The sequence below is a fragment of the Harpegnathos saltator genome, unplaced genomic scaffold (genome assembly GCF_003227715.2).
Source record: "Harpegnathos saltator strain DR-91 unplaced genomic scaffold, Hsal_v8.6 scaffold89, whole genome shotgun sequence".
Taxonomy (NCBI): Eukaryota; Metazoa; Arthropoda; class Insecta; order Hymenoptera; family Formicidae; genus Harpegnathos; species Harpegnathos saltator.
Genome location: NW_020230716.1, coordinates 621,428 through 633,837, shown reverse-complemented (window position 1 = coordinate 633,837; position 12,410 = coordinate 621,428). Strand labels below are relative to the sequence as shown.

General features: G+C 52.4%; 1 protein-coding gene across 9 annotated transcripts in view; it reads left to right on the top strand.

Moving 5' to 3' along the window:
• LOC105181918 (uncharacterized) overlaps positions 1 to 12,410 on the top strand; it is a 73,144-nt gene that overhangs the window by 28,120 nt on the left and 32,614 nt on the right. Inside the window, exon 1 of one of the 9 annotated variants that reach the window (XM_025307506.1) lies at positions 3,902 to 4,431. The exons of 7 other annotated variants lie outside the window; for them this stretch is intronic. In XM_025307506.1, coding sequence (XP_025163291.1) covers positions 4,204 to 4,431 — 228 coding nt within the window. In that variant the 5' untranslated portion in view covers positions 3,902 to 4,203. Of the gene's footprint in view, positions 1 to 3,901; positions 4,432 to 12,410 lie in introns of those variants that run through there. One more of the 9 variants, XM_011139005.3, reaches the window with a different exon arrangement.

Genomic DNA, 12,410 nt, shown 5'->3' with positions numbered 1-12,410 from the left:
GTCCGTGTGTAAATGCGTGCGTACGTCGCGTCCTCGCGAGGGTAGGGAGAGATCTGTTATTGATCCTCTCTCCTCGTGCTGTTTCCTTCCCTCACTCCCTCTTCCCTCCCTCCCTCTCTCCTCTCTCTCTCTCTCTCTCTCTCTCTCTCTCCCTCTCTCGTCGGCGGTGGAGGTGGAGGCGGCGGTGGCGGCACTGACGACGAGCCGCGCACCGGCTTCTCGCGGCGAGAGCTCGTGGCGTAGTGAGAGCCTCTCTCGTTGGCAGCCCTTGTCGCGTATATCGGCGGCGGTGGAGGCGGTGAAGGAGGCCGAGGGAGAGAAATCGCCGGGAAGCAGCGTGGCTGCCGAACGGGACCGAAGCGGAGGGCACGGAGGCGGCCGAGCGCGACCGAGGTCGCGAGCGTCGACCGAGTCTCTCTTGCTCTCACCCGCGCGGTGTCGGTCTCTCTTTTCCTCCGCTCGACGCTCGGGTCCAGTACTCAGTGCGTGCACAGCGGCCGGCCGGCGTGCACAGTCGCTGATAACGGCACTGCGCTCCCCGGGGGCCGAACACTCGTCGCGCCGGAGCATACTCGTTCGTCGTCGTCGTCGCCGTCGCCGTCGCCGTCGCCGTCGCCACCGCCGCCGCCGCCGTTGCCGCTGTGCTTACTCCGTCGACGTGCGCGCTTCGTCGAGTATCGTCGAGTTTGCGACGCGCACGCGGGTGTTTGCGAAATCACCGGCTCCCGACGGCACGGACGTGCGCGTATACGTACGTCGTGCTTGTGCATCGAAAGGCGCCGGGCCCCAAGGGCCCGGCCGCCCTCGTTTCCAGCCGAACCGATCCCGGGAAGCCACGCGGTCATGGAGCTCGCGAGCTCGTCCCGGAGACGAACCGGACGCGATCTCTCCCGCACGGGCGTTACCCCTCGACAGTCTGTCTCCCGTAGTAATCGTAGCGAGTCGTCGTCGTCGTCGTCGTCGTCGTCATCGTCGTGCGACGAGAGGCAGTGGTGCCTCCGAGAATCGGCGAAGGTATATTTTCGCGCGCGACAGAGCAAACGAGAGATGAATTTAGAGTTCAGTAGGGGGTAGGTGGATAGAGAGGGAAGGAAATCACGACCATTGTCGGGGGTTAGGTTGTCGAGGCGGCGGATTCAAGAGCCTGGACGCGCGGAGTGTTTCTTCGGAGCTGGGCGAAAGAGAGAGAGAGAGAGAGAGAGAGAGAGAGAGAGAGACTGTCGGAGCCGGGGAGTCTGCCGGTTCACTCACGATTATGACACCTGAATCGATTTCAAGCGCGTTTCGATCGCCGACGAACCCCGCGCGCGTTCCTAGTTGTTCGCAAATTGCACTGCAACCGTGTTTATGCGGGACGCCGCTGTGGGAGCGAGAGTTAATCGTGAACTCCTGCGAGAGAGAGAGAGAGAGAGAGAGAGAGAGAGAGAGAGAGAGAGAGAGAGGGAGAGAGAAAGCGATCGTTAATGGAGCAATCGCAGGGATTCCATTTTGATTGTGTCGTTGCGTGATAATGTCGCGCTGTACGGTATGCGAAAGAGAGAGGGGGAAGAAAAACAATCGGCACAAGCACGCTCGCGAAAATCACTCTTCGCGATGTGGCGCGCTCGCGCGTCGAGAAAGCGTCACGTTTCCGTAATTATTGTCCCGTAAGATGAGAAAGAGACTCCCCCTGCTCCTCCATACTGTGGAAGAGTCGAGGTCGACAACGACAAAGAGAACGGACAGACAGGTGCCCCTTGTGTGTGTGTGTGTGTGCGTTCTCTCTTTTATTACTCTTCGATTACAGTACGCACTCGGTCCGACTCCGGTAGTTCTCCTATCTTATCGAGAATGGGAGAGGATCGCGCGCGCGGCGAACCCTTCGCAATAATGCGCGGAAAACTGATGACGAAGTCAGGGCGGGAGTAATGTCGCCGTCCGTTAAAGAGAATTATTATTTCGCTCGCGTCGGACCCACGCCGATGTCATGATGTCGGCCGATCGGCCGATTTACTTCGTTATCGCGTGCCCGTATTTATAAGCCTCAACTGGCGTCGTGATCGAGCGGGAGCGATCCCATTGATTTGCCCCCGCGGCGATCATTAATTAAGCTGCTTCGTGATTAAGCGTCACTCTGTCGCATTCTACGTTTCTACGTCTGAGATCTCCCACTGCACATCGCTCCATACATCCGGACGTCTCGCAGCCGTGGGCATGGATATGATAATACGATATTGGCCACTGCAATCTCGCTGCAATCGCTCGTAGAATCGAAAACAGTCTGACAAAAAGAAAATCCTTTCTCGCTTTCGTCGCGTTCGCGCGCGCGCGACTCTTTCTCCGCACTTGACCTCTGTCCTCGCTTTCGTAGGCAGCGCGCGAGATATTCGGTACGCGTGCAAAGTGTAAAGATTAAACGCCACATACGTCCTCCGGTTGTCGACGTCGACCGACGAGAAATCATTTTGGCGCGTGTTACGAACGGTAGTGCGCCCGACGAGCGCGTCGCGCAACTTTGTTCGCGAGCATTAACGCGAAAAGTTCTCGCCGGCCTGATTAAAATTCAACGCGACGTACACACAGTCGCCTCCACGTGATAACGGACAGCCACACGCCATTTGCATCGGCGCGATGTAGCGCAGCTCGCTTCCTTCTCGTTTTCCAGCGGTTGAATTTCTCTCGAGTCTCGCAGTCGCACTCGCCTATCGAGTTCCGTCATCTCCTTTTAGACGTATCTCCTTGGAGCTCGTTAAAAAACCATCGTGTGCCGATCGATATATTCTCTCTTTCTCTCTCTCTCTCTCTCTCTCTCTCTCTCTCTCTCTCTCTCTCTCTCTCTCTCTCTCTGCTCGTCTTCACGTTGTGTGTCGGTCTCGAGTCGCGACTCGATCCTCGCCGAGCAATTTTACGGCGCACCCCGTCGGGAGAGAGTCATTGAGAGGCACCGAGAACCTCGACGAATGAATGATTCGCGCTTATCGCAATGTCGATATTCCTCGGACATTCATTACGAGGCTCTCTCGTTTGTGATATATCCTCTCGCATATTCCTCTTCTCCGGAAATAACGAATCGACGTCTCTTTCTCCTCTCCCCTTTACTTTCTCCGTTGCGAGGCAGTCTTCGTTATTTTTCCGCCTCAACTCTCTCAACTTGAACTCTGCTCCCTTGCACGAGGGCGAACATTCCACGTTATAATTTTTCGTCGACTCTACAAACTTGTGTTCTCTCTCTCTCTCTCTCTCTCTCTCTCTCTCTCTCTCTCTCTCTCTCTCTCTCTCGCTTTCTTACGAAAACTTTCATGTGCCAATCGCTCGCTCTCCGCTTTTCCCTCTACATACACACACGCGTGAGCTTACGTTACATATTCCGAACTCAAGACTTGTTTACGTACACATACGTGTACGCGGCACGTTCTGAAATTGTGCGAGTACTCTTTAAAGAGACTTTGATCCCAAAGTGTGGAATATACCGTTTTCTGTTCTATCTATCTATCTCTCTTCCGTCATCCCACCTCCTCTTTCTCTCTCTCTCTCTCTCTCGCTCTCACGCGCGCGCTGTATCTGTCGCTTCCTGTCGTGCTCATGTTTTCCCAACCTCTCAGTCGAGCCTCAACTATCCTCTTTCCACCGGCTCCGTCGTGCAGGTGACGCGCAGTGCCGGTAGTGCGCGGCCACGTCGTTGAGAGTGCGGATCTCCGTTGACAGGCAGAGTAAAACACAGCCAGAGGCGTCGAGCCGGCCGGCCGCCGGTGTGAGAGTCGCTCGAGGCGACGACGCGCGAGTCGTCGCGCGAGGGTGGTGCGAGATACAGAAAGAGAGTGCGTACGCGGCAGTGTGCGTGTCGGAGGGGGGGGATCACGTTGCGATGACGTGAGGAGAAGGAAGTGCGAGAGACAGAGGAAGGAGAGGAGGTGGCGGTGGTGGCGGGGGAGGAAGAGGGAAGAGGAAGAGGAAGTGCGAGTGCGAGTGCGAGTGAGGAGGAGATGGAGGAGGATTAGAAGCAGAAGAGAAAACGAATAGGAAGAAGGAGGAAGTGAAGGCGCGCGCGCCTTCTCGCGCGGCTGACGAAGAAGGGGAGAAGAAGAGTGCACACAGCAGTGCAAATAGGCGAAGACGGAAGGCGCGAAGCTGGCGGCCCAAGCACGTGACAGCGGCTCCCGCGGGACTCGGACCCGCCGCCGACCCAATGGCGACTCGCTCTCCAGCCGTGGCAGCGCCACGGGGATGCAGTGCGGTCTGTGCGCCGTCGTCGCCGGGCTGTTCCGTCGCGCCATGTGCATCGCAGGCAGCCGACGCGGCTCCGGGGAGTCTTGCTACCAGGAGCTGGCCACGGACGTGCAGGGGAGACGGCACTCGCAGGTGTTGGCGGAGGAGCACACGGAGACCGAGCTGGTCAAAGCGAGCGAGAGCGTCGCGGAGAGAGTGAGAGACGTCGTCGTTCAGGCGCACGAGGTGAGGCTGAGAGGATGGAAGAAAAGAGAGCGGCGAAGGGACGGCGGGGAGGAATTGACGGAAGACGCGGTGCTTTAGCGGTAGCGAAATTCTGCGGTCTTGCGCGCCCCGCTAGATAAATTTGATAAATATTCCAAGTAGGACGGGCTATCGCACTGACGACCTGAGTCTGTCCGGCAGAGAGAGAGAGAGAGAGAGAGAGAGAGAGAGAGAGAGAGACACAGAGAGAGAGAGAGAGAGAGAGAGAGAGAGAGAGAGAGAGAGAGAGAGAGAGGAGGAGGGACAAAATGGGAGATGATTTCAGGAGGTTTCAAAGGGTCAGGAGGCTTCAAAGAGCGTCGATTGACAAACAAACAAAAGTCAGCCAGTTTGCTAGCTAGCCGTGTGCGTAATCTTGGGTGAAAAAGTAATCTTGACTAGGTTGGGTAAAAACGTTATGTCAGTTCGACATCATTCCTGTCTCGTGTACCGCCTTAAGTATATTTGTCGTAGAGAATTCCATATGTAGTTCATACACGACGAGGATGTTTATATACGGGTGCGTAAATACATACGTTGACTCGAGATATTACCGATTAATATACTGCGCTTCGGACTCGCCAAAATTTCCATACATAAGGAGTAATAGACCATGTCGAGAGGGATGAGAGACCAGGAGAGAAAGAGAGAGAGAGAGAGAGAGAGAAAGGGACGATCGCTCGAGAGTAAACCTCGAGATCAGCGATACGTTCATCGTCATCATCGGCGCTTGTCTCCCGTCTCCCGTTGTACAATGTCGAACGCGCGCCGGGCGGTGAGCTCGAGCGGACGTAAAACTTCGCGGTCATTGACATTTCTCGCGCGCAAGGTGGATGCGGAAATACCGTGCACGAAAGCGGCAGCCGTTTCGATGTGAGGAGAAAAGTTGGCGCGGGAATACAACGAATATCTGACCCGGAACAAAAAGGGTGCGCGCGCTCGTGCGGTAAATATAGAATTTACTTTGTCTTCGTCTTTATTTCGGGCCCCGTAACAAGTATGCGACAAAGTTCGCGGCTATTTCCATATCGTGGCGTTCGCGTAAACCAAGTTGAAGGAAAGCTCGCGCGTCGAGGAATTTCCTCGATGGAGATAATACGCGCCGACGATATCGCGTGTAGCACTGCGTTTCAAAGATGACGCTGTTATATAACACCTACCTGAGAATGAAAATAAATACATGGAGATGCGCGCCGACTACTACTAACTCGCGCGCGCTCACCGGCCGTCTCTAAACTACAATCGAGCGAACGGCGCGCGAGTATACGCGATGCGGTACAAACGAGCCGAGAAGGTGGTGGAAAAGCCCCGAAGCTCTTTCGATGACAACAACTCTTTCAATATTGTGCCATTGTGCGCGTTCCGCGAAGGAAAATGGAAAAATATTCCGAAGCAGCGCGCGGATTACCTCGCGAATCTGTATTTTACACGCAGCGTGTGCGACTTGTAGCGTTAGAATCCTCGTAGAAACAGAGAGAGAGAGAGAGAGAGAGAGAGAGAGAGAGGGAAAGAAAGAAAGGGAAGAAAGAAAACCGTCGCTTCCTTCGGTAATTAACTTTACCAAAATGTGATAATTACGTCAACATCACGGCGTCGAAAAATGATTTTCGCGAATTCGCCGCCGACTGACCGACCGACCGCGTTTACACCGCGTCGTAAGTCAACCCCCGCGAGATATTTAAAATTAGAGCTAAGGTCAGACGTTGGAGGTAGCTGTCGTCATCAACGTTCCTGACCTAGACTCGTTGGGGTGTAAACGTACGCCCGGCACGTTGGAACGGAACGGAATGGAACGGACGAGGGCAAGGTGTGCGAACATAGGTGGAGGAAAGGAAGGACTCGGAAGGACTTTTACATACGTGTACCACCGAGCTCGATTGGTTAAACTGGTTCTAGCGTTGATGACGTAAGGAAGAGAAAGAGAGAGAGAGAGGGAGAGAGAGAGAACGCGCGGCCGCCAAAGCTCCGGCACGCGAACTGACAATATATTAAAAGCCGATTATCGTGATTCCGCGTTTACAAGCTGACAATCGGTGTCAGCGAGCGGCCACGCGCGCGTCTGTGCTTGCGAGAGAAAACTGCGAATATTTTCCGATATGACGCTAATTTTGGATAATTAAAGTATACCCATGAGAGCGCGACATTTATACCAGAGAGTGCTCGTTAGAGACCTCGCGTCATGTGGTTGACCGGTTTGATCACGACAAGAATAAAACGCACGTAGCGGCATGCGCCTTTAGCGGAAGAGACGCATTTGACTCGCGTTTACCGTCGCGATCGTTGGATGCCGCAAACGCGACGACGCGACCTTCTCGTGTCGCTCGTGGAAGTGTTTTTCTTCTTCTCCTTTTTCTCTTCGTCGTGAACTCGAACACTACGACCGTTCTCGCATTAATCGGCAGACTCGTCAAACGACAACGAGACATGTCATTTGTCTTGTTCGTGTTTCGTGATGCATGCGCTTGTTGTGAAGTGGCTGCAGCGCGGCCGCACGCACGAGGTTTCCGAACGATAACGCGGCTATCGGTATCGCCATGCCTGCTGATCTACGGCTTGAAAATCATACGATCACACCTTCGTGTACGCCGGACACTTAACGACCAAACAAGAAAATCACCGTGATATTATGTGCGCGCGGTTTATTGGCCTTCATCGCGGCCGAATCGCCGCGGCGTAGCCGCCCGTTTGCGATTTATTCATTCCGATCGAATCGGAGGATGTCGATGTGTGCCCTTCTCTCTCTCTCTCTCTCTCTCTCTCTCTCTCTCTCTCTCTTTCTATACAGGGTGTCCCATTTTTAAAAAACGCACCTCGATAATTCTTCAACGAAGCATTTTCAGCAAAAATATTTCGGATAAAAGTTGTATGATTTCAAGGGAACCATAAAACAACTATACTATTTTGTTTACAAATGACACCACTTTCGAGATATTGACTGATCATTACCTTTCTTAAATGGAAACCCCAATTTTTTATTACACCGTCTGTTTCTACCAATTAATTTTAATAACTTTCGTCTGAAACATTTTTTATTAGCCTAATATTTTTTGAGATATTTCAGGAAAACTTGGTAACTTTTCTAATATTTAACTCACGATATCTCGCTAACTATTTGTCGGAAGAAAAAGTGGTACTGGACACACACTTTTCTGCTCTATTTAATCTCAAGAATATATTGTTACAATAGCTCTCTGACCTTTGTTAACTTACTGACTTTTGGAAATTTCAAAATCATCCAATTAACAAAAGTCAGGGCGCTATTGTAACAATATATTCTTGAGATCAAGTAGAGTACAAAAATCTAGTACCATTTTTTCTTCCGATAAATATCCGATAATAGCTGGCTTCATAGAAATGCTTCGTTGAAGAATTATCGAAGTGCGTTTTTTAAAATGGAAACTCTGTGTGTATGTGTGTGTGTATATATATATATATATATATATATGTATATTTATTTATTTATTCATTGTGTGTGCCTCCATCCTCGATTCTTTGTCACTTCTCTGATAATTCTCCGAATGCTTCGCGAACAGCTCAGAATTCCACATCTGGATGTCACATCTGGATTCATGGGAATCGAAGGGGAGATTCGGAACCTCACCGACATGCGCGAAAGCTGCGTGTCGCGACTGTCTTAGACAAATTATAAATAGCACAGATGTAAAAGTGGGAAAAACACTTTATTATCGCGGGCCGAAATTCCGACACGATATTTCCCGTCTTACCGAATACTTTAATTAGAAGTTTGGAATGGGTTACTCTTACAAGTTGATTAAACCGCCGGCTATGACAGAGATGCGTCTCCGAAGGCCACTAATTCCGGTAACAAACGACTACTTTTTCGGTATGCCGCGTGTCTCGCAGATGTGCTCTCGCGCGAGCGACGATGACGATGACGACGCTTCCATCCGCCTTCTAAGTTTTATCGGCCGTAATAACGTGGTCGGTTGAATCTATAATGTAACGACCACTTAAGGCGACTTCGAAGGGAAACGTTCACATCAATTACGCGACGTCGAAACGTCATTCGCGTTGAAACGTTCAAGAGAACGTCTTCGATTTGCACTCGCAGTTCATCGTTTGTCGCGCGCGCGCGCGCGCTGGAGCCAGGAGCACGTTGGAAGCTTCGCCGGCTGCGTCGGAAAGTCGGGTTCCGAAATTTCCGAGTGCGAGAATTAAGCGGCAAATTGGGGTAGGGCTCGCGCGCGCGGAGGAAATAATCTCGAGTGTGAAAAGTTTGTTTTGAGTTAAAGGTACTGCGAGTGCGCGTCGACGAGTTCTCCAATTAACATCCAGAACGAAGGCGGCCGGCCGCCCGCGCCGCAGCGAGAGAGAGAGAGAGAGAGAGAGAGAGAGAGCGAGAGCGAAGTTTGTTGTTTTCTACTCGAGTTCTTGATCAATTTCTCGAAATTCCGGCGATTTATCGTTGCAAAATATCTCGCGGCGCGGGCGGCCGCCGCGTCATCGCTCTTCGCGGATTTTCAGTCAGCTTCGCGCGAAAACAAGCGTTTTATTTTGCCCGCCGGTTTCGCTCGCGACGCGTGACGCCTACGAACAAACGTGTGTCGTTCGTTAATTATCCCCCACGTAGCCGCGCGTTAATTTCTCGTTGTAATTAGTGCCGCTCTCGCCGCTCTCGTTGTATTACCGTTCATTGCACTTTAATAATTACGCGCGCTCGCGGAGCACGTGAGTAGCGGGTTCATTATCGGATAAATTCCTCCCACTGGCGATCGTTCGTCTTGGAAAGTCGCACGTCTCCAGCGTGATCGCACGATAATTCGCGCGTCAAACCTGACTTCCCGCTCGACAAATCTCAGAATCTGCGTCGAATCATTCGCGGTCTCGCATGGAAGCGACTCGCAGAGGAAATCGCAATGTCCGCAATGTACCGAAAGGGTTCAACCGGACGCGAGGGACACTCGTTTCCCCGATGGGTTTTCGCCCGAACGGCGCTGCTCGAGAGGGCTCGAGAGAGTGATCGAGACGCGACGACGGGGTGGGGGGGGGTCGAAAGTAACCGCGATGATATGACGGACGGAGAAATCGGATCGATCTTTTATTGAATCTATGGAACGTGCCTCGATTAGAAAACAAACGCGCGCGTGTCGCGTCTCGCCATCCCATGTTCCGGACGCTCCCGTTTCGGTCGCCGCCCTCGCTCTCGAAGGCCTCGTTCGCAGTTCCAGCGATTTTCCGAATTTCGCCGAGGAGATGAAGGGAGAAAATTGCGAATTATCGGTGCGCTTGATGCGCGAGCGCGCGCGATCGGGAATATTTCGGTCGACGGTCGATGTTAATTTATCGCCGTTACGTGTATCGTGTATTATTAGTCCGTTATCTGTAATAATCGGGACGTGCATGCGTTGTGCACAGGTCAGTCGCACGTGTAAACTCGCGCCGATCGAACTGTGACGCAAATCTACGCGTGTATTTCACGGCGATGACGTTGAGTCGTCTAAAGTCTAAAGGGTGATTTACACGATGCTACTTTTGACGCTTGACGCTGGCTTCTTTCGTCGCCAGCTTCTCGCATTCCTAGAGGGAAATTCTGGCTGACAAAGTCGCTAGCGTTTGAAGGAAAATTTTGCGGAAACGGTCAGCCGTCAAAAGGATCATGGCGTCAAGGAATGACACAGCTGCATTCAAGCTGCTGTCGTGCTTTGTGCACGAGCTCTTCAAGCAGAAATTCGTGGCTCGGTAACAAAATAATAAAAAAAAAAAGAATGTAGGTACGTAAGTGGATAGGTAGAAGATTAACTCATGGAGCATCAAATAATCTTTTCAAAGAATCGGCATTGGAGGATCCAGCCGCATACCGTAAAGTGTTGCGATTAACGTGCGAGAAATTTGAAGAACTTTTGAAAAAGGTACATCCGCTTATACAGAAAAAAAAAGACAGTTTAATGTCGCCTGACGCGAGCGGTAAAAGTTGGACATACTTGGCCATAGTGACTAATAGACGCGCTGCGTCTTCCAAATTTTAGACGCTAGCGAATAAAAATCGAGCGTCTAGAAGAAGCTTTTCACCAGCGAATTCGTTGGCGACTTAAGAGCTAAGTTGCTCAAAGCGAGTAAAAGCAGTATCGTGTAAATCATCCTTACATCTCATTGCTGAAAGCGGTCGCGTTCGAAGCGAGCGGACGCGACGCGAGTCACGCGGAACGCGGTGCGTGCGTGTACGCGCGTATCCGTAAGGTATGTTTATAAAGAATTCATGCATTAGTTAGCGGGATGATTTAATATTCATAAGAATCAAATTAGAATCGACCTCACCAGCGCCGCTCGCACATCGATACTCGTTACTGTGCGCTAAACGTATTTAGACAAGCGACACTTGAATGCGCGTCGATTTAACGAAACCGGTTCCGAGTCCGTCTTTTAGCCAGGTTCCGTTGCATCAGAAGGTTCAATTCTCAGGCCCGATGAATTTCGGCATGGTTCGATCGTCCGTTCTCGGGCCCAACTCGGCTCTTCTCACCGAGCCTCGTAAGAATATTCGCAACGGGGAGATTAGAGAGTTATCGCGCGGCCGCGACGACCCGCGAGACTCTCCGCTTTGTTCTCGCTTCTGGAACGCAAGCAAATAGTTAAGCAGTTGTTAAATCGCGCCGTTGAGGCTATATCGGAATCGTGACGCGACGCGCGGTGTGTGCGACGAGGGAAAAGCCCGTTCTCGCGGGTTCCTCGATAACGAGAGGGACTACACGTCGTTACACGCGGTGCTCGCGCCGACGTCTCGTTATTCGACACGTTTACGTCGTATGCAAATCCTTTTGCCGAGATCCGTAATACGCGCGTGTATATGCATATATATCTACATATACGTGTGTGTGCGTGCGTACGTGCATGCGCGCGCGCATATGTGTGTGATATGTAAATGTATACATACTTTACGACGTGACGGTTGTCCCCGATGCGGCCGGAGACAATCGATTTGAATTTGTAATGCGATTGCGCGTAAGTCGCGTCGACCACTTTCGAAATGCTCCGGGAAAGCAGACGACGACGGAGACGATGACGAGGACGAGGACGACGCGGCGGAATCTCAATCAGCCGGTCGTTGCGGCGGCGGCGGCGGTGCCGCGATGGCTCTCTCGAAGGCATCGCGACTTTACAGCGCTCGGGAGCGCCTATCGATCCTATCGGAGTCTAGCCTGAAGTGTAGCTACACAGGAGAGAAATTCGGGGCTTTGTTGGAAAGTGGACAGCGGTGTCGCAGCCGTGTCCACGTGCTCCGTTGAACTTCATCCGCTACGTCCGCGCGTTTTTTGCGCGCCTCCGGCGGAAGGTTCATCCTCTCCATCGCACGGCGGCGGCGGCGGCGGCGGCGGCTTTCGCAGAACTCGATCCTAACCCGATTCTTCGAGACTCCTCGCCGGGAGTTCAACGAACGAACCCTGCGAAAATAGATCAGGCGTCGGCCACACGGTCATTGTCGCGTCACCCGCGCGCTGAGAAACTCCCGAGAATTTATCGTGGCCGACGGAAGAGGGGGAGAGAGAGGGAGAGAAAGCACACGAGGTGCGCACGACTCCGAGGGAACGGGGAATTACGGCCCCGTTCAAGATCGATGGAACAACGAGACGCGTTCGACTAGCCGCGATTAAGTTTCCTTTTAACGCCGCGAGTCGCGATAACGCCCGTGTGTGAGTGAGCGAGTGGGTGAATGAGTACATCTCGAAGCGACCGCGTCTCTCTCTCTCTCTCTCTCTCTCTCTCTCTCTCTCTCTCTCTCTCTCTCTGTCTCTCTCTTGTGTGGGTTCTTGAATCGTGTCTTTGGAACGTTATATTTACCCGACCTGTGTTCCTCTTCCCGTTTCCCTGCGCGTCTTTCGCTTCCCCTTATCATCTGTCTTATACACACACGTGTCGCGCACGACGCGCACGCTCCATTGCTCGTATTATATCTCGGAGAGAACGAGTGAATTTAGCTCGCTGACCCAAATTTCCTTCTGCCC